The 20,409-nt window shown below is 40.8% G+C and overlaps 1 protein-coding gene across 1 annotated transcript in view; it reads right to left on the reverse strand.

The window, feature by feature from the left end:
* Positions 1 to 20,409, reverse strand: part of tbkbp1 (TBK1 binding protein 1) — a 59,402-nt gene that overhangs the window by 18,742 nt on the left and 20,251 nt on the right. The window contains exons 2-5 of the mRNA XM_029456334.1: positions 15,107 to 15,357; positions 9,649 to 9,774; positions 6,963 to 7,067; positions 4,984 to 5,131 (exon numbers count right to left, since the gene is read on the reverse strand). Coding sequence (XP_029312194.1) covers positions 4,984 to 5,131; positions 6,963 to 7,067; positions 9,649 to 9,774; positions 15,107 to 15,349 — 622 coding nt within the window. The 5' untranslated portion in view covers positions 15,350 to 15,357. The remainder of the gene's footprint in view (positions 1 to 4,983; positions 5,132 to 6,962; positions 7,068 to 9,648; positions 9,775 to 15,106; positions 15,358 to 20,409) is intronic.

Below are 20,409 nucleotides of genomic sequence, written 5' to 3' on the forward strand. Positions count from 1 at the left end.
TTTAATTACACTGATGATTAAATAATACGGTGCTCTCTGAAAATGGCAATTATCATGATAATGATAGTAGTAAAAAGTGTCAGCTGTATTGTTACCATCAGAATTTATTTACAGTAAAACCACAATATATCTACATTTAGTCTGCTCATGTAGTCACTCACTGTGTGTGTCCGGGCCGGCGTGCAGCTGCAGGTACTGCATGTCTTTGCTGTGCATCTGCATGTTGAGTTTCTGCAGGGAGTTTTCCCTCTGCCTCAGAGCTGACTCCAGGCCCAGGATTCGCTCCACATGCTTCTCCACCATGCTGGTCTGGAATCACACACATTTATTTATTTACACACCAATTACATTCAAATATTTACAGAGGTTACATTCAGTACGTTCTTTGGCTACTCAGTTTCTTTGAAACCCGCTGAAAGGCAGTTTGTGATTCACGCAGATCTATGTCAGTGTTCATGTGTGCTTCTATTTATATCGGCAGGTTGACCAGGAATGTGTGAGGGCAGAGTGCTGGAAGTGCTGCTGGCGTTTGTTAGCCTTCCTGAAAATATTCTCATTTTTGAGTCTATCCTGTTTATTGTACAAAATGCACACGACACAATAATATATGCTGTGTATATTATGTAGATTAGTGAGTGCAAGCTGGAAGGTTAAAGGACAATGAGGCCCAGTAGGTAGTTGGAGCCGCAGACTTCAGGTGACATTGACACTGTCTCAGCCCTCGGCAGGTGGCAGTTCCAACGTCTTTGGCGCACCTCATCCAGTAATCACTCTGCCCACATAAAACTGCTGAGGCTGCTCGGCATGAGCTGCTCAATGGACTTACCCTCATATGAGAGGGGTTATTATCACAGAGGGGATCTGGGGAAGAGCAGCCGGCCAATCTGTTCAGTTGGAAACGTCTACCTGCATGGTCTGGATCGACTTTGATTCGTAACTCAGTTACAGTCACAGTTTGAAAAATGCACATGTATCAACAAACGGAGTTAGAGGATAAAGCTAACACAAATGTTTTAGTATGTTTTTAATGATAGGAACGTGCAGTGCCTTGGCAACATTTACAGAATGTACCCTTACAGGCAAAACACTCAATCAAGTGTTTGTTTTGTGTCAGAGGAGACTTTTCACTGATAAAAGGACTTTTATTCTTCCTCTGAAGGACTGTTCACTTGGTATGAGAAGTAATCAGAGGGCAATGACTTTGAAATGAGCAGTGTACTCTAAAGTGCCCAGTCAAAGTGATCCAATTTCATGTCGTGTCTCTGTTGTAAGACAAGATAGAGAAAAAGAACAGTCACAGTCATTGATGTTCCCTTCATTTACCATTTACATGGGGCAGTGATAGTAAAATGTGAAAAATGAGGTAATGTGGAGAAAGATGATGTTTTTGTTTTGACGTATGCAACAGAAATATAGAGACTGCAAGAATGTATCAAGAATTCGATGTTGTTTTCAGCACATTTGTATGGAAACTATGACAAAACACAATCTCGAAACCCAATATGGCAACGGGCAATATTTCCGGGGTTCTGGAGTAACCGGCGGATATCCGAGCCGAGACTTCGTCTTCTGTGCGCTGCTCATTGTTTACAGTCTGATTAGCAACTCAAGGTGTGAGAATGGAGTCGAGAGATGACGTCTATGACCGGATTGTTTCACAAACCCTAAAATCCTTCATCCCGGTGAAAAATATAGATAAAACGACCAAGACCTAGAAAGTGTATTGTAAAAATGTGGCTTTAAACTGGATAAAAGGTACATTTATGAAAGCTTCTGGCAGAACACTGACGCATGCACAAAGAGAATACAACATCTTCACAGGAGACCAAATGAAACCGTTACCTTGATGAAAATTACAGATTTCTCCAGGTTTGAAAATCGTTGACCATAGGTCTAGTCGTTTTTGAAACATTTGAATGCATAAATGTTACATATTATACCTTTTTTAAATGTAATCATTACTTATGTTTAAGTACTGTGTCATGCAGTGTCAGTTCATGATGTCAGCCATGCCGACATTTACATTTTATATTCAGCAGAAAGGGAAACTAAGAATTTATTAATGAGGCATATGGCTTCTTCTACTTAAAGCGACTGTAAAATGAGTGCACAGTGCAGTGGATTGACTAATGTCTCTGACCATCTTGTCGAGATCCCTCTGGAGGTTGCTCTTCTCCATGTGAATCTTCTCGTAGGCCTGGATCACATCCTCCAGCTGCTCCTCTCTCTCCTTCCTCTTCTGGAGCTGAAGGGAGATGCAGAGAAAGAGAAGCTGAGACCAAAGAACAAAAAAGAAAGACTTGACATACATTCGCTTTTTTTCCTTTCTTTGTCAGTGTTCAAACTTCTCACCAGAGAGAGAGAGAGAGAGAGAGAGAGAGAGAGAGAGAGAGAGAGAGAGAGAGAGAGAAGGGAAAAAACACCAAAAACCTCCATTGTGCGAGTCTTCAAATGTGTCTCTTAAAAGATTTCTGTGTAACCAAGCAAATTTAGGTCACTGAAATCTTGACGCCTCCCCATCTCCAAAAAAGGATAAATCATCATTTCAGCAATCATCTTCGACACTATTTTAAAAATGGATTTTTTGATGTCTTGCTGATCTCTCACACTGTGGCATAACAAGGGGGTGGATGTGGCCGGATGCCATAATCACATACTGTTTGACAGATCTGAGAGCAGTGACATACAACAAATGGAGCGAAATGGAGAGAGTTTCAAAGCAGGCGAGGAAGTGTGATTTTTGTTGAAGAATATGGTCACTTGGAGAATGAGAGTGGGAGCAGCAGCAAGGGAGTGAGATAAACAAAGAGCCGGCGAGGACAAAGAGGTATATCACTGCTATGAGGCCTATTCAGTGTGTCTCTGGTAACATATGCTTATAGAAACCTGGCACCAAGGTGTAGGACGGCTTGTCAAACACGTCGTGACTGAGGATACTCCTGGGCTAGTCTCCTTTTTTAACTAGGATCCTATTTAGATGGTTTTGGCCACTATCTCTATCAGTTAATATAATGTAATGCTAAGATAATTTCTAAGCTCTCAGAACACAATGTAGAGAAAATGTGAACTGAATTTCCAGAGAATCTGCAAAACAAGTTGCAAATGATTTGCGTTTTCCATCAAGATTCTGCTCTTCTCTGCCGGGGGGGGGGGGGGGGCTAGGAGCGAGGATCTGTCCTTTTGCGGAAGTCTTTTCGGCACCTGGGACATGTAAAAGAGGCGTGACAATGAACAGATGATGCAGCTGTGCCACACGTCATGCTTAATTTTGGTTGCTTTAAAATGACAGCTCCAAAGCATGGATGTCTCACTTTGTTAAATGCCTGTTGCCCTCAACCCCACTCTCTCCTCATGTCTCTTCTTTGTCTCATGCGCTCGAATCGTAGGTTGGAGGTATGACGCAAGGAACTGAGGCGAGGATGTACAAACTGAGAAATGAGACGAGCCCAATTGTCCGGATAAAAAATAAATATGCACAAATTGCGCTGCTTGGCCTATTAACGCCTCAGTTCTTCCTCTCTCTGCGCCATGTGCACAGTTTTGTTGCTGGAATAATACCTAGTTTGCTATCTGAAAGTAGCACTACGAGATTTGCTGTTTAGTCATTTGATTTAAAACTTTAATTAAAGGAAATATAACACAAAACTGAAATAAAGAAAGGTCTTAAAGTAGATTTTGACACAGACACTGTGCAAAACATGGCCTCGATATCGAGTGATGAAGCAGAACTCACTTTAAGGCCCTCGTGTCGGTTGATTTTGTGCCTTAGTGGTAAATATGACCGAAGCTAAATGTGCACACAGCATGCTCAGTGCCTGCCCTAACTCAGTGCCTAGCCTTGGCTGCCTGTTTGATATGCATTTTATCGAATAAAAACATCAGAAACTGGTTTCTGTCCCCAACAGAGCATACTCAGTGAGCAGAGCTGTGTGACCTCGTGTATCGCTTCTGCTGCTCCCATAAACCATTTCCTTCCTCTTTCTTGCTCTGTAGCTCTTTGTTTTATTTTTTACCGCTACCATTTTTACCACTGCCTTCCTGTGTCAATCATTTCTCATTTCTATTTCACTCTTGTTCACACACATAGAAAAGTAGCAAGCGAGGGGAAAGACCCGTACAAGCTCATTATGGCTGCTGCCATTCTCCCCTCTCTCACCTTCTCTCCAACAGGCCGAGGATTAACTTGACCTCAATTAAAATGTTTTACCGTCCAGATTGTTGGATTTGATTAAAGATGCAGAGAGGAGATGAGCGGTGATTACAGAGATAACTGGTGTTTCGGCTGGTTAATGTATTTTCTTACTGTACTTATCTTTCTTCACATGAACTATATAAATGTGTATCAGAGTAGAGTAGTGGAAATACAGACCTAAACAACCCTCTGACATCTGTATCTGACATTTGCATTTTATATATTTATTTATAAATAGATATATGATATAGGGATGTACCAGTATACGTTTTTATTCTAACATTATTGTGGACAAAAATATCACCGTAAATGATATTTTGCCATAATATACCAAAGTATAAAGTAGTATAACGTTTCGATTTTAAGACAGTTGACTACAAATGACTTTAAATACATTATCTGTTTCTTAGATTATGTGGTTTTCTGCTAAATGTTTTCATTTCTTAATTTAAAAATAGTTTTGGTTGGGTTGTGATCCATTGGGCTACGTTTTGTAGCGAAAAGTGAAGCAATAAATCAGCTTTATTCTCAGCTTTATTCTGTCATTAAAGGGTTACATCTATTATTTTAAGTAAAGAAATGTAATGTATCATTAATGTAATTATACGCCAAAGTCTAAGAAAATATTTATTTAATTACACTGATGATTAAATAATACGGTGCTCTCTGAAAATGGCAATTATCATGATAATGATAGTAGTAAAATGTGTCAGCTGTATTGTTACCATCAGAATTTATTTACAGTAAAACCACAATATATCTACATTTAGTCTGCTCATGTAGTCACTCACTGTGTGTGTCCGGGCCGGCGTGCAGCTGCAGGTACTGCATGTCTTTGCTGTGCATCTGCATGTTGAGTTTCTGCAGGGAGTTTTCCCTCTGCCTCAGAGCTGACTCCAGGCCCAGGATTCGCTCCACATGCTTCTCCACCATGCTGGTCTGGAATCACACACATTTATTTATTTACACACCAATTACATTCAAATATTTACAGAGGTTACATTCAGTACGTTCTTTGGCTACTCAGTTTCTTTGAAACCCGCTAAAAGGCAGTTTGTGATTCACGCAGATCTATGTCAGTGTTCATGTGTGCTTCTATTTATATCGGCAGGTTGACCAGGAATGTGTGAGGGCAGAGTGCTGGAAGTGCTGCTGGCGTTTGTTAGCCTTCCTGAAAATATTCTCATTTTTGAGTCTATCCTGTTTATTGTACAAAATGCACAAGACACAATAATATATGCTGTGTATATTATGTAGATTAGTGAGTGCACTGCTGGAAGGTTAAAGGACAATGAGGCCCAGTAGGTAGTTGGAGCCGCAGACTTCAGGTGACATTGACACTGTCTCAGCCCTCGGCAGGTGGCAGTTCCAACGTCTTTGGCGCACCTCATCCAGTAATCACTCTGCCCACATAAAACTGCTGAGGCTGCTCGGCATGAGCTGCTCAATGGACTTACCCTCATATGAGAGGGGTTATTATCACAGAGGGGATCTGGGGAAGAGCAGCCGGCCAATCTGTTCAGTTGGAAACGTCTACCTGCATGGTCTGGATCGACTTTGATTCGTAACTCAGTTACAGTCACAGTTTGAAAAATGCACATGTATCAACAAACGGAGTTAGAGGATAAAGCTAACACAAATGTTTTAGTATGTTTTTAATGATAGGAACGTGCAGTGCCTTGGCAACATTTACAGAATGTACCCTTACAGGCAAAACACTCAATCACGTGTTTGTTTTGTGTCAGAGGAGACTTTCACTGATAAAAGGACTTTTATTCTTCCTCTGAAGGACTGTTCACTTGGTATGAGAAGTAATCAGAGGGCAATGACTTTGAAATGAGCAGTGTACTCTAAAGTGCCCAGTCAAAGTGATCCAATTTCATGTCGTGTCTCTGTTGTAAGACAAGATAGAGAAAAAGAACAGTCACAGTCATTGATGTTCCCTTCATTTACCATTTACATGGGGCAGTGATAGTAAAATGTGAAAAATGAGGTAATGTGGAGAAAGATGATGTTTTTGTTTTGACGTATGCAACAGAAATATAGAGACTGCAAGAATGTATCAAGAATTCGATGTTGTTTTCAGCACATTTGTATGGAAACTATGACAAAACACAATCTCGAAACCCAATATGGCAACGGGCAATATTTCCGGGGTTCTGGAGTAACCGGCGGATATCCGAGCCGAGACTTCGTCTTCTGTGCGCTGCTCATTGTTTACAGTCTGATTAGCAACTCAAGGTGTGAGAATGGAGTCGAGAGATGACGTCTATGACCGGATTGTTTCACAAACCCTAAAATCCTTCATCCCGGTGAAAAATATAGATAAAACGACCAAGACCTAGAAAGTGTATTGTAAAAATGTGGCTTTAAACTGGATAAAAGGTACATTTATGAAAGCTTCTGGCAGAACACTGACGCATGCACAAAGAGAATACAACATCTTCACAGGAGACCAAATGAAACCGTTACCTTGATGAAAATTACAGATTTCTCCAGGTTTGAAAATCGTTGACCATAGGTCTAGTCGTTTTTGAAACATTTGAATGCATAAATGTTACATATTATACCTTTTTTAAATGTAATCATTACTTATGTTTAAGTACTGTGTCATGCAGTGTCAGTTCATGATGTCAGCCATGCCGACATTTACATTTTATATTCAGCAGAAAGGGAAACTAAGAATTTATTAATGAGGCATATGGCTTCTTCTACTTAAAGCGACTGTAAAATGAGTGCACAGTGCAGTGGATTGACTAATGTCTCTGACCATCTTGTCGAGATCCCTCTGGAGGTTGCTCTTCTCCATGTGAATCTTCTCGTAGGCCTGGATCACATCCTCCAGCTGCTCCTCTCTCTCCTTCCTCTTCTGGAGCTGAAGGGAGATGCAGAGAAAGAGAAGCTGAGACCAAAGAACAAAAAAGAAAGACTTGACATACATTCGCTTTTTTTCCTTTCTTTGTCAGTGTTCAAACTTCTCACCAGAGAGAGAGAGAGAGAGAGGAGAGAGAGAGAGAGAGAGAGAGAGAGAGAGAGAGAGAGAGAGAGAGAGAAGGGAAAAAACACCAAAAACCTCCATTGTGCGAGTCTTCAAATGTGTCTCTTAAAAGATTTCTGTGTAACCAAGCAAATTTAGGTCACTGAAATCTTGACGCCTCCCCATCTCCAAAAAAGGATAAATCATCATTTCAGCAATCATCTTCGACACTATTTTAAAAATGGATTTCTTGATGTCTTGCTGATCTCTCACACTGTGGCATAACAAGGGGGTGGATGTGGCCGGATGCCATAATCACATACTGTTTGACAGATCTGAGAGCAGTGACATACAACAAATGGAGCGAAATGGAGAGAGTTTCAAAGCAGGCGAGGAAGTGTGATTTTTGTTGAAGAATATGGTCACTTGGAGAATGAGAGTGGGAGCAGCAGCAAGGGAGTGAGATAAACAAAGAGCCGGCGAGGACAAAGAGGTATATCACTGCTATGAGGCCTATTCAGTGTGTCTCTGGTAACATATGCTTATAGAAACCTGGCACCAAGGTGTAGGACGGCTTGTCAAACACGTCGTGACTGAGGATACTCCTGGGCTAGTCTCCTTTTTTAACTAGGATCCTATTTAGATGGTTTTGGCCACTATCTCTATCAGTTAATATAATGTAATGCTAAGATAATTTCTAAGCTCTCAGAACACAATGTAGAGAAAATGTGAACTGAATTTCCAGAGAATCTGCAAAACAAGTTGCAAATGATTTGCGTTTTCCATCAAGATTCTGCTCTTCTCTGCCGGGGGGGGGGGGGGGGCTAGGAGCGAGGATCTGTCCTTTTGCGGAAGTCTTTTCGGCACCTGGGACATGTAAAAGAGGCGTGACAATGAACAGATGATGCAGCTGTGCCACACGTCATGCTTAATTTTGGTTGCTTTAAAATGACAGCTCCAAAGCATGGATGTCTCACTTTGTTAAATGCCTGTTGCCTCAACCCCACTCTCTCCTCATGTCTCTTCTTTGTCTCATGCGCTCGAATCGTAGGTTGGAGGTATGACGCAAGGAACTGAGGCGAGGATGTACAAACTGAGAAATGAGACGAGCCCAATTGTCCGGATAAAAAATAAATATGCACAAATTGCGCTGCTTGGCCTATTAACGCCTCAGTTCTTCCTCTCTCTGCGCCATGTGCACAGTTTTGTTGCTGGAATAATACCTAGTTTGCTATCTGAAAGTAGCACTACAAGATTTGCTGTTTAGTCATTTGATTTAAAACTTTAATTAAAGGAAATATAACACAAAACTGAAATAAAGAAAGGTCTTAAAGTAGATTTTGACACAGACACTGTGCAAAACATGGCCTCGATATCGAGTGATGAAGCAGAACTCACTTTAAGGCCCTCGTGTCGGTTGATTTTGTGCCTTAGTGGTAAATATGACCGAAGCTAAATGTGCACACAGCATGCTCAGTGCCTGCCCTAACTCAGTGCCTAGCCTTGGCTGCCTGTTTGATATGCATTTTATCGAATAAACATCAGAAACTGGGTTCTGTCCCAACAGAGCATACTCAGTGAGCAGAGCTGTGTGACCTCGTGTATCGCTTCTGCTGCTCCCATAAACCATTTCCTTCCTCTTTCTTGCTCTGTAGCTCTTTGTTTTATTTTTTACCGCTACCATTTTTACCACTGCCTTCCTGTGTCAATCATTTCTCATTTCTATTTCACTCTTGTTCACACACATAGAAAAGTAGCAAGCGAGGGGAAAGACCCGTACAAGCTCATTATGGCTGCTGCCATTCTCCCCTCTCTCACTTTACCCCATTTTGCGAAGTTACTTACACTCAAGTGTGGTAGAAAAGTAGTAAAACGGATTCTTAGTTCTGTTCTACTCCTGTTTGTGTAGCATGCACACATCTTGTTTTAGATTTTTTTTAATCACGCTGTAATTGTATCAAATAAAACCAAAACGTGTCATCCCATGTCTTCTTTACTTTCTTCTTTCTCAAGGCGCACACATTCAGCAGAAATCCTGGCCAGGTTTGTTCCCAATTATAGTGCGTCTCAAAAATAGAACACCAGCGTGAAAATCCCATGTCACAGCGCTCCTCGGACGGCTTCTTGAAAACACCCCATCTCAGTAATTTTTTTGCTTGGGCGGCAGCTTTAGTGCTTAATTAGTTATGGACATCTTTCAGCGTATGTCCAACAGGCTTGGCCTCAATTTTTGTCTTTTAATTCAATTAATTCACATGCAGGGAGGGATTTCAGCAGAACTCAAGCACAGAGAAAACCATTGGTGTGATAAAGTTTCTATTCTATCGCAGTTTATTTAAATAAATATACGGACTGTCTTATTTCGTATATATCCCATCCTGCCTCTGCATTCTCTCATATCTCCTCTTCTTCACCTCTCGCCTTGTCCCCCACCCTCCCTCTGTCCGACTCCCCCTCTTGTCCTCATCTCTCCTCTTACCTCGTGGGTCAGGACGTTGACTCTCTGCTGCAGGTTGCTATTTTCTGAGTGCAGCAGCGCCGTCTCTTTGCTCTCAAAGGAGCAGTAGGAGTTGGTGTCCTCCCCAAACTCATTGATCATAGGAAACTGCAGGAAAAAAGAAGAAATTACATTTTTAGAAACATATAATTAGACCTGTAATAACACAACTGAGTGTATAGAACAATATAGCAAAACAATACAGTGAAAGAACCCTTTTGCTTATTCATACTTTTTGTTTGTTTGTGTGCTTGTATTCTTTTTCCTGCTGTTTTCTTTTGCAATTTTTGCTGATTTCACGCTGGGAGCATTAAAGATTCATCTTGTATCAACTGCAACTTCTGTTTGTCCCAGATATCACTCAGGAGATCAGGGTGTTTTAACTAATGTCATGTTTTTTTCCCTCATGAACTAGATTTTATTTTTCACTTCTCCTAAACTCATCTGGGAATTTACATAGCAAGTTTCTTAAATCATCCCATACAATGAAATCTGGGCTGGATGTGTGACTCAGCTGCTGTCTATCAATCTATCTGTTACTATGTATGTCCATCTGTTCACCTATTAGCCAGAGAGTGGGTGCTACAATTTTCATTTTTATTCCAATCACGATATCTCAGACACTGTGTATCAGATCTCATGGGGAGTGGCATTTACATTACATTACATTTAGCTGACGCTTTTGCCCAAAGCGACTCACAAAATCACACTAATTGGGCAAACGGCTATGAGTGGCGATGTTTTATATTTTGTTGTCCAATGAAAAGACAAAGACCGACAACATGTTTGTCTTTCTCTCAATACTTTCTGGCTTTGTGTGTGTGGCTCTCAGGCCCAAGCCCGTTGGTTTCTACTGAAGATGTAAATATTTAAAAACAGTCTCAAATATATAGTTTCATTCAGTTTTCAAATTTAAAAACAGCTGACCCCTGTCTCTTTTTTTTGCAAATATTACTTAAACAAGAGCAACAAAAGTGCATTTGTTGGGGACTATTTCCAGTGACGGATTAATCCACATTTGGTGCTCTTGTAGGATTGAGTTTAAATGCACTGCAGTGTGTAATGGAGCTCTATGGCACAGAGGAAGAAGATATACACAGTTGTTAGTGGAATCAGTTCAGTGTTTTGGTCTTTTTTTATGGGATTTGTTGACAATAAGAAAAATAAAGAATATTGCTAACCTTATCCTCTAAGAAAAATTAGACTTTACCTCTTATTGCCTCACTATACCTCCTCATTCACTCGAGTAAACATATTTACTGTTGTATATGATAATGCAGAGAAACAGATATGCAACTATGATGCAAACATTACATGTAAACATTTAAATTATGCAGATATAATTGCATTATATGCAGCTACGAATATGCAGCAATGACTGATTATGTAATCCTAACTTTGTGCGTTCTCTTTCACATTTACTGTTACTTGTGAAGTAGGCAATTTGTCTGGTTATAGTGCCTAACTGTTGTCTGGTAGCAGACTGTGATAGAAAAACACAGGACGAGTTATATACTGCATGTGGTTCAACCTAAATTAACTAATTTACATTTAGAGTGCCTACCGTAAGCAGGGAGGGCTTTTTCATTTTTCTGTATGAAGTCATTGCCGCTGGTGCAATGTCTATTTGAGGAGCAAACAACTCTTTTCCATTTAGCAGAACACCTCTCTCTGCTCAGTTTAACAGTAAATGTTCGAAACAAGGGCAAAACCCCCCAGGGGTCCAAAGAATCCTCATACTGCCGAACATCGGCAGCTCTAACAACCTCACTTCAACCCATGTTCAAAGTAGCAGGAAGCACTTCCATCTGCATCATTACAGCAGCTGTACTCAGGCATCTTGTATTTAGAGAAGCCTGCAGCAACACCTCTCCTATAAGAAAACAAAAGGCTTGAAATAATAGACTAGAAACCAGGATTTTGCAATTAAGCAAAAATATCTTTTCATGTAGGGATTTGGACATTTCAGGAGTCAATATTGTGATTATTGTTTCGATTGATTATACAAATCTAAAATAAAAATAGCCCATGCTGTATTTACAGAGGCTCAGGTGTGACTACTCCAAACAGCCAACATCCACACCTGCTCTCCCCAAAATCAACACCTGTCTCTCTGGGATTGGGCCCCAAACAAAGTGGGTAAATCAACATCGATGTGGCAGCCTGCAGCCTTCAGGAACAGATGCTCACTAAAAGGATGCAGCATTTCTGCACTTACACATATGTCAGTAGAAAAAACACAAAGTCAAACTGCATTTCTCTATTGGAAAACAAATACCTTTCTATATGCAACATATATATTATAAACATCAGTACTAATGCTCTGTTTTTCAGAATCAAAACTTTTGGGAGTAACAGTTTGCACCGACATTCAACTCGCACATCACAGAAGATTCAGAGTTTCAGTTTCCCTACCAACAGTATCCCTAGTAGACCATAATGCAGCAACTTCTTGCATCTTTTTGGAATAGTCTTCCTCAGCATTAGGAGTCCAGCAGCCCCCTTTGATCACTTTTTGTCATTTGAAGCATTTTCGTTCTCTCTACTCTCAGACAAGAAACAAGTCCTACTCTCTCTCTCCATCAGTGTAAATAGCACAGCTCATACCTGTCAACCCTCCCGTTTTTCCCGGGATTATCCCGTATTTTTAACCTTTCAAAAAAAAAAAGGCCTAATTAAAAAAAGTTTAAAGTGGCCTCCGGTAGAGCAGGTGGCAGTATTATGTTTAACTTTAGCTGAAAAACGTTATCCGCCAGTAAACACACAGAAGAAGAATAACACAGAAGGAGACGAAAACATATGGATGAGAGTCACAGTGACCGGGAGATAGATGGAGACGCAGGTACAACTGCGTCTCCATCTAGTACCTGTACCTGCCAAATGAGAGGAGACCTTCCCTTATTTAATAAAAAGCAGAGTCGAGCAAACTCATGCTTTTTGTAAAGTGTGCCATTCAGATGTTAGCATTGCACACGGCGGAATAAGCAATGTTAGTCAGCATGAAACATCGTCCAAGCACAAGCACGACAAGAGGCACAAAAACATTCACTGTCAATGACTTCATGTGTGACAAGAACTGAGTCGGAGGCAAACCAAGTGACCAAAGCTGAGGGAAAGATGTCAATGCTTTGTGCCAAAAATAATGTCGCGTTCAGCTTCTGCGATGATTTCAGTCGCAGTGTAGCGGACATGTTTCCCGACTCTGCCATCGCAAGGAAGTAGGCTACTCGTCGGGGGAAACAAAAGCCACACAACTCATCAATCATCAAATACATTAATGATATTAACTAATAAATAAAATACATAAATCTTATAAACATGTCTGTACAAGTAATACATACTTTAAATAAACATGTATTTCCTGAATGTATATAGGCCTACTGTATATGTGTTTACATTTACATTATATGGGTGGGGGCTGGGTGGCTGAGAGCTGTTAAGGTATGGACGGAGTCCGCCAGAAAATGTCCCTTATTTAGAAATTCCAATGTTGACAAGTATGGCACAGCTTGAAAGTCCTCATGCACCTGAAGTAACAGTACATTACACCATATTACTCCTAGAATAAGTACAACACCATGATAATAATAAGAATATCCAGGATTCTTTTTCCTTAATCCTCCTTTGTTCTTAATTTCAGCAATTTATCTCTCCCTTGCTCTTTGCCTAATTATCTCCCTTTACTCCCTCATTCATCTTTCTGTGTCTCACACTGCATCCTTCCGCCTATTAAACTCCCTCTTTCCACTTTTATATTCCACTTTTCCTCACTTTCTGTCCTCCCACGCTATTCCTTTACGCCACCCATGTATATGTGTCCATTGGCCCAGCTACTGCTAGGAGGTGGTTTTCTGCATCACCTGCTCTCTCATCCAACCGTAACGTAGTCTGATTTCCACCACCAACCAAGCAGGCCTGGCTCTGCGCAAATGTTTACGGTGTCACCGATTTTAAGCCGAGGTGCTCAGCTGATTCTGTTATTTTATATGAGGTCAAGAGTACAATTTTAAAGAGTGAAAAACACTTGTACAGCTTATTTCCACCAGGCTTTACCCTGGGGGGAGATCATGCGTCCAGTCGTGTGTGCGTATCTGTTTTCCTGTCCGTGGCTAATCTCAGCTACTACTGGACCCATCAGCCTCATTTATGTTGTGCTCATGTATGTCTGTATGCTCAATGATTGCAGTGATTCCCAATCTTTGAAAAAACAATTTTATTGACTTTATACCGTCATTGACTGACTACCTCACTGATCTTAAGCAGCTGGTAGGGCCGCACGTGATCAACAACTGCTCCCATAGCAAAAGGCTAAAAACAAGTCTGTGGAGTCTGTTGAAGGTCACATTTTGGCCTTTGTCGTGGCTCAAAAACTGATCCATTAAGTTCAGCTGTGTGAGTCCTTAAACTGATCAGTATCATTTGGAGTTCATTACATCTGGTGTGTTGTTGTTTTTATAATAAGGAAACAAACACGTATAACTTCTCATTCATTCAGTTTATCCATTTTGCAATTGCTCTATACCTCTCTACCACAAATATATTTTATATGTTATATTTTATTTCTATATTTTAACTTTGCATCATTTTATGTTTTGGATTCTAGTCTTTTACTTTCATGATTTTTTTATTTACACATATTTATTGAGTGTTGTTGGAGGCCGTCTGAGATCTAAGATTACTATTGCCTCTGTAATTGTTGTGCACATGATAATAGATAACTAGAACTTGATCTTCTTCAACAAAGGAAAAATAAGTCGAGCCCAAACTGCAGCATCGCCTCCCTTGACCTGGGAGCTGCTATGTTTGTTGACACATCTGCCAGCTCTGCCTAAATAATTTGCACACCGAGATCCAATTACAATGCGGGCAAAATCAGGTACCAGTGTAAATGCCTGTGACCTCCCCTCATTATCCAGATACCGTATGCATATACAGATTGCATGTTAACACCAAGTGTAAATGGGGTCATTGGTTACTTTAAAAGGGTTTGTTACCTCAGCTACATTAGCTCCGGTGAGCTATTGATTCAGTTTCAAGAAGGGGTTATGTGTGCAGAACCCCTTTTATAACTCTCAGTTTGCTCCCAGTGCTCCTTACTTTTGGTATAAATTTTACTTCAGCATGAGTTCAAACTTAAGGAGCCTTCTACCTCGATTTTAGTAGAATCATTTCTCCTGTTTATTCCTCCGCTGGTCCACGATCAGAGCCCACCAAAGCTTTCTCTCCTTTTATCTTTGTGTACAATCTCACCGCCTTAATGCTCAGGGTGGACAGCTCACTCCGCTTTTAAAAACTAATAAATCAAAAGACAAACTGGTCTTTTCCTTGTCAGTGCCGGAGACCTTCTGTCTGATACCAACAAGGACAATAATATCAGTATAATTACTTTTCAAAAGTCTCCGAATATTTGACTTTGTGCTTTGAAGTGAAAACTCTTCACCTTGATCTCATAAATCTTGAGCTTCCTCTTGATACTGGTGTTCTCACGCTCCAGGCACACCAGCCTCGTCTTGATGTCCTGATAGGCGGTGATAAGGGCGAAGTGGGAGGCGGAGTAGACATCGTCGGGGGGCAGCGGCGAGGAGTGCCACACCACACTGCCACACCCGTCCTCCTTCAGGCCCCCTGCGTCGCCGCCTCCTCCCAGCAGCCCCATCTCCCCTCCGCCGAACAGAGACTGCATCACTCAACCTGAGAACAGACAAAGTTATTTTCTTATTAATTATTAAACCACCATATTGTTTCCATTGAGTTAAATGTACCTACCAAAAAAGAAAAACACCATTTCATAATCCTGGCAGGGGTCAACTATCAGTGCTATTGCATAAGTGCTAGAAACATCAAGCAGACAGCTACTCGCAACAAACAAAAAGCAACAAAGCCGCAGTCGGATTTCTGGCACATACAATGTAAAATATTCAAAAGCAAAGTGGGTACAGAGCGAGACAGGAAGCAGACTGAGGGACAATGTGTTATTCCTTGTGAAATTTCAAAGACTCAGTGGATAATTGTACATACTTCAGAGAAAGCATCGAGTCATTATCACATTTAGTATATTTATGTGAACGCTAGTAATCTGTTTTTTGTCATGTTTTGGACATTGATGATTGAACAAAGAGAAACCTGATCACGCATCTGCCTGTTTCATGATTCTAAAGTTTTTTGCAAACTATCGAGGCGGCGTGACTATACATCAAGATGCAATGCAGTGGATGCAAAGTAGATGGAAATGTGTCCAAAGTGAATTGAGGACACAATTGATGTGAAAATGTTTTTACTTGAGCAAAGAGTTGCCTTTGACCCGAGGCTTTGGTGCATATGTTGCTAACTAGCTATAGCTAATGTCTGCAACGTTGTTACATTGTTGCCAGTAGACACAACCTGCATAAAAGATTAGCCCTGTGGTTCCCAAATATTTTTAAACCCCTCTATACAGATTTTATTTTTCACGGCACTTAGCTTTCAGAGTACACTTTTTTTTGTCTCTTGAGGGCTGAGATGTATCAGTGCTTCTTTGTGTCTATTTACGGCAGCTAATCACTTCCATCTGACATCGCTGTTTCTTACTGTTGTGTGCCTAGAAAAGTGGCCAAGAAGCCAAAACGGTAAAGTTGAGTTAAACTCGATATATTTGCGATATCTAAAGAAAATTGGGGGAAAGAAATGCTATCAGTCAAATTCATCTTTAACTTTGTTTATTGTGTGTTTTGTTTTAGGTTTTTATTGTTGAGTGTAGATGGAGAGACCCCATTATCTTCACATTGTCATTTGATACTTATAACTAATAAATATTGGTTACAGCAGCTTCTAAGTAAATATCGCCATAGCAGCATCCTTAACCCTTCCTTCAGGAACCCCAGGGGGAGGATGCACCTGTACTCATGGCACACACTGATCAGAAATCTGGTTAAGATTTATACATGCCGCCGTCAGGTTTCCAAAGTTTGCATGTCCAAACCCAACCAGGATACTCCAAAACCTAGATACTTAACTGGAAACACGTTTATTTTCTGCAGCCTGTTCAATACCATATCCTTCTATTTTCATTTCCCTTTTACAACAACTAAATGTCATTTGTAGTGAGCGCTGCCCTGCAGGTGCACGAGTAACTAGTGCGGTGGCTGATATGTTAATCAGACTCTGATTCACATGTCTGGTTCATGCTCTTGTTCCATTTCGCAGTACTTAAAAAAACATGAGCTGTGACAGCCTACGCTCCTTGAGTGGCATTATGAATGAGCTGGGTTAGTTAGCTGACCAAGCTACATCACAGCCAAGCAGCCTTGGCCTGCGTCTCCGCTCCTAAAGACCCTGTGATGTCACCGCCATGTTTTTATGCAGCCACAAAGAGGACATTTGCACAAAAGTCACACTTGACGTCGATAGGAACACCGAGAATGGTTTGATGTACGGGTACTGAGGGAGTTACACAACAGCTAGTTGATTTGATGTATACTGGAATGGATGCCTTCCTGACTCCCAGCATTGCCTTGTGAGTCAGCGATTGCCTACTGAGCTATTTTCATCAGCTCCCTTCCTCCACGGTTGCTTTTTTTCCTTGTGTTTTAAGAGAGAGGGGGATAAAACCTCAGCCAATCTACAGCTCTTTTCCTAGCTGGTGTAACAGGATGATCCAAAAGCTCTCCCACATGCATACAAACACACGTCTGTGCACATGCTGCCAAATTAAAAAAACACGCAAAGGAAGAGTTGCACAAAGAGAAAACGCCTGTTTGATCAAAGAGAGAGCACACACACACACACACAGATGCACAGACGCACTGTGACAGTCACCTGCCAGCTGCGTGGAGACTGGTGTTAGCACTGGGAAGATCTAAAGGTCCTGTGATGTGTTGCTCTTTTATTTGCTCTTAATTTTCAACTCCAGATGCACCAAATTTTCTTAACCATTCGAATCTACTCTTACCCAGCTGTGCTGAATGATTATAATAATTGTTCATTATTAGCATAGGTAACGCCCACTAAACACTTTATAAGGGAAGATGTTGTGACGTGTGCAAATACTCTGGCACATGCCAAAGAGAGATGCTACCAAAAGAAGTCTGGAAGAAGAAGAACTTCAGCCGTAATAAAATTGAGGTACAGTTTAATAAACCTAAACAAAGTAAACATGTCATTTTCCAGAGCATCAGTTCTGGCGTTACAGGAAAATTTTAAAAGCATCTAAGAACATTATGTCATTCAGAAGCTGAGCGCATCCAATATCATCCTCCAAGGGTTTTATAGTCTGAATTGAGATCAATGGTAATTGATGTTACTTTTATGTGATTATAGCTACTCTAAAACATCTACTAATATACATTTGATTATATAGTTTTCATGCGTTTTTTCATGTTCCTCAAATTAAAAACCTATGTTTTCTTGTGTTGGACCAACAATTTGAGGATTGGGAAAACAAAATAAATGTGAGAGTGCTCTCGTCCACTTTCTCAAATTGTTCTCTTCCCTAAAAGAAGAGCACGAAGAAATCAATGGATACTAACAAAATAAGAGCAAATCGTGGATACGAACAAAAATAAAAGGAATTGTGTTTTTTATTGCTTCCTGCATGAGGCCCTTTGTATCACACATAAGCAAAATATATTTCAGACTGTTGTAAAAACAATAAAAAGAGGTGCTACTGACTCACTAGAAGAATGACGGCAATAGAACATGCAAATTAAAAGGCTAAGCTTTTACCTTGCTGTATGTAGTGACCACATTTCCATAAAAATGCTACAGAAGTGGCACACACCTTCCGCCTACATTCAGGCTCGAGGACATAATCATCCGTGGACCAAAAATCTGATAAAATTGCCAAGTGGATGTTATGATTCAATTGTGTGTGGAGTACCTATTCACAGGCTACAACCCTACAGGGCTAATAAAAGGCTAATTTGCATAAAGAATATCTCTACTACATCAACCAGCTCACGTGCTCCAGTACAGATGGTGCACAGGCCACTGATGGATGGCCAAATGTGGCCTTGGACTGGATAAAATTAAAGACAGGGACACGGGAACATCCATTTTGTCTGTGCTCCTCTCATTGGCAGCACAGAAATGAGGCATTTATCACACACACTCACACAGCTCCGACTAAGCTCCCCTACCTCGATCCCTCTCTTGCTCTCTGCTCCTCTACCCAAAATATACCTCATCCAGCTTCATCCAACCCCCTCCTCTTCCTGCTTCCCAATCACACACTATCCACTTCATCTCCTCGACCTCTGGACTCATTTGCTGAGCTCTCGGGGCCCCACCGGACTATAAGAAGTGAAAGTGCACGCTTCGCTCCCAACCAGCGCCCTGCTTCATTACAGCGACTACCAAAAGAAACCATACATTATTGGAGGTCAACATGGCAATATATCGTTCCCCTGGGACTACTTCTCCCATCCTCTACCTCTGTATCTTCTCCCTTTTCCTTTTTCTTTCCTTTTCTCTCCAGAGATTAAAACACCACTCCCCTCCCTATGTGTCACGTATACAGCACTGAAGGGGCCGGGCATTGCTGCCATCATCAGTGGAAAGGCTACAGCCATGAACTGAGTGGGTGACTCTGAGAAGCTTGTTTTCATTACCTACATGTGGGGGCAATTTTACATGGTCTCCTGTTTGAATAAGTCATTTTCTTCTTAAAAGTCACAGCGACAATCTGACAAGGTCGAACCTGCTGACATTTTCTTCCAACACGACTCAAGTCTGAATCCAATGCTGTCACGTTAACGTCAAGCCTACATCAACACAAGGTCAGAAGAAGAGAGCGATGAAGAAACCAAATCTATTTAATAATTTACAAAAATGTGCGGATGTGGCAACTTTGTGTTGTCGATGAGATCAGTCTTCAGGTTTTCCCCCAAGAAACAGATTAGCAGAAAGTCTTGTGATCAATTTAGTAGATGATGGCCTGGATAATAACCTCACTCATATAATAGATAAGATAAGATATACTTTTAATATATTGCCTTTGTTGTGTGAAATAGTACCTCCGCTCTTTTACCCTAAATGTAAAAAAAATATTTAAGAGTCTGTTATATTTTATGACGTTAGTGGAGATGGTGGATCACCTCAGCTACTGATTTTGTTTTGCCCAAAAGAGGGAAAAAACATCAATGTCATTGGACCATCAGTTTCCATAAATGTGTAGCTTTCATTAATACCAACTGCTTACAGTATGAATATGCTATAGAGGCCACAATCTAATATTTCGCCATTTTTAGCCATGCTAGTGGTTATATGAATAACCCTACCCCTGTCGGTCTATTTCTTTGGTCCAGACTTCTCAACTCTTTGGATGCAATTTGGTTCTGACATTCATAGTACCAACAAGACGAATCCTGATGACTAGACTTTCATCCAGTCGTACCATGAAGCTAACATTTGTGGTCTCAACAACTATTCAATGGGTTGAAGTTGAGTGTGGTATAAATATTTTGATAATTGAAACACTTTCAAAATGTATTTGTGTAAAAATCATACAGATGGGGAGGAGTGGTGGCACCATTTTACACAACTGAATGTTTTTTTACATTACAGGAAATTTAGCAGTGAACTAACTACAGGGACAGTCGCCCTGGAGCAACTCAGGGTTAAGTACCTTGCTCAGGGGCACAATGGTAGCAGCCTGGTGTTGGTGTTCTGTTTGAAAGGCGTACCACCAGACCACCAGGCCACCACCACCTGCTTTCATTCACATGGTGAATAAAGTAGAAAGAAAGGTATTGAACGAATGACTGTATT

Source organism: Cottoperca gobio, chromosome 19 (assembly GCF_900634415.1).
Source record: "Cottoperca gobio chromosome 19, fCotGob3.1, whole genome shotgun sequence".
Taxonomy (NCBI): domain Eukaryota; kingdom Metazoa; phylum Chordata; class Actinopteri; order Perciformes; family Bovichtidae; genus Cottoperca; species Cottoperca gobio.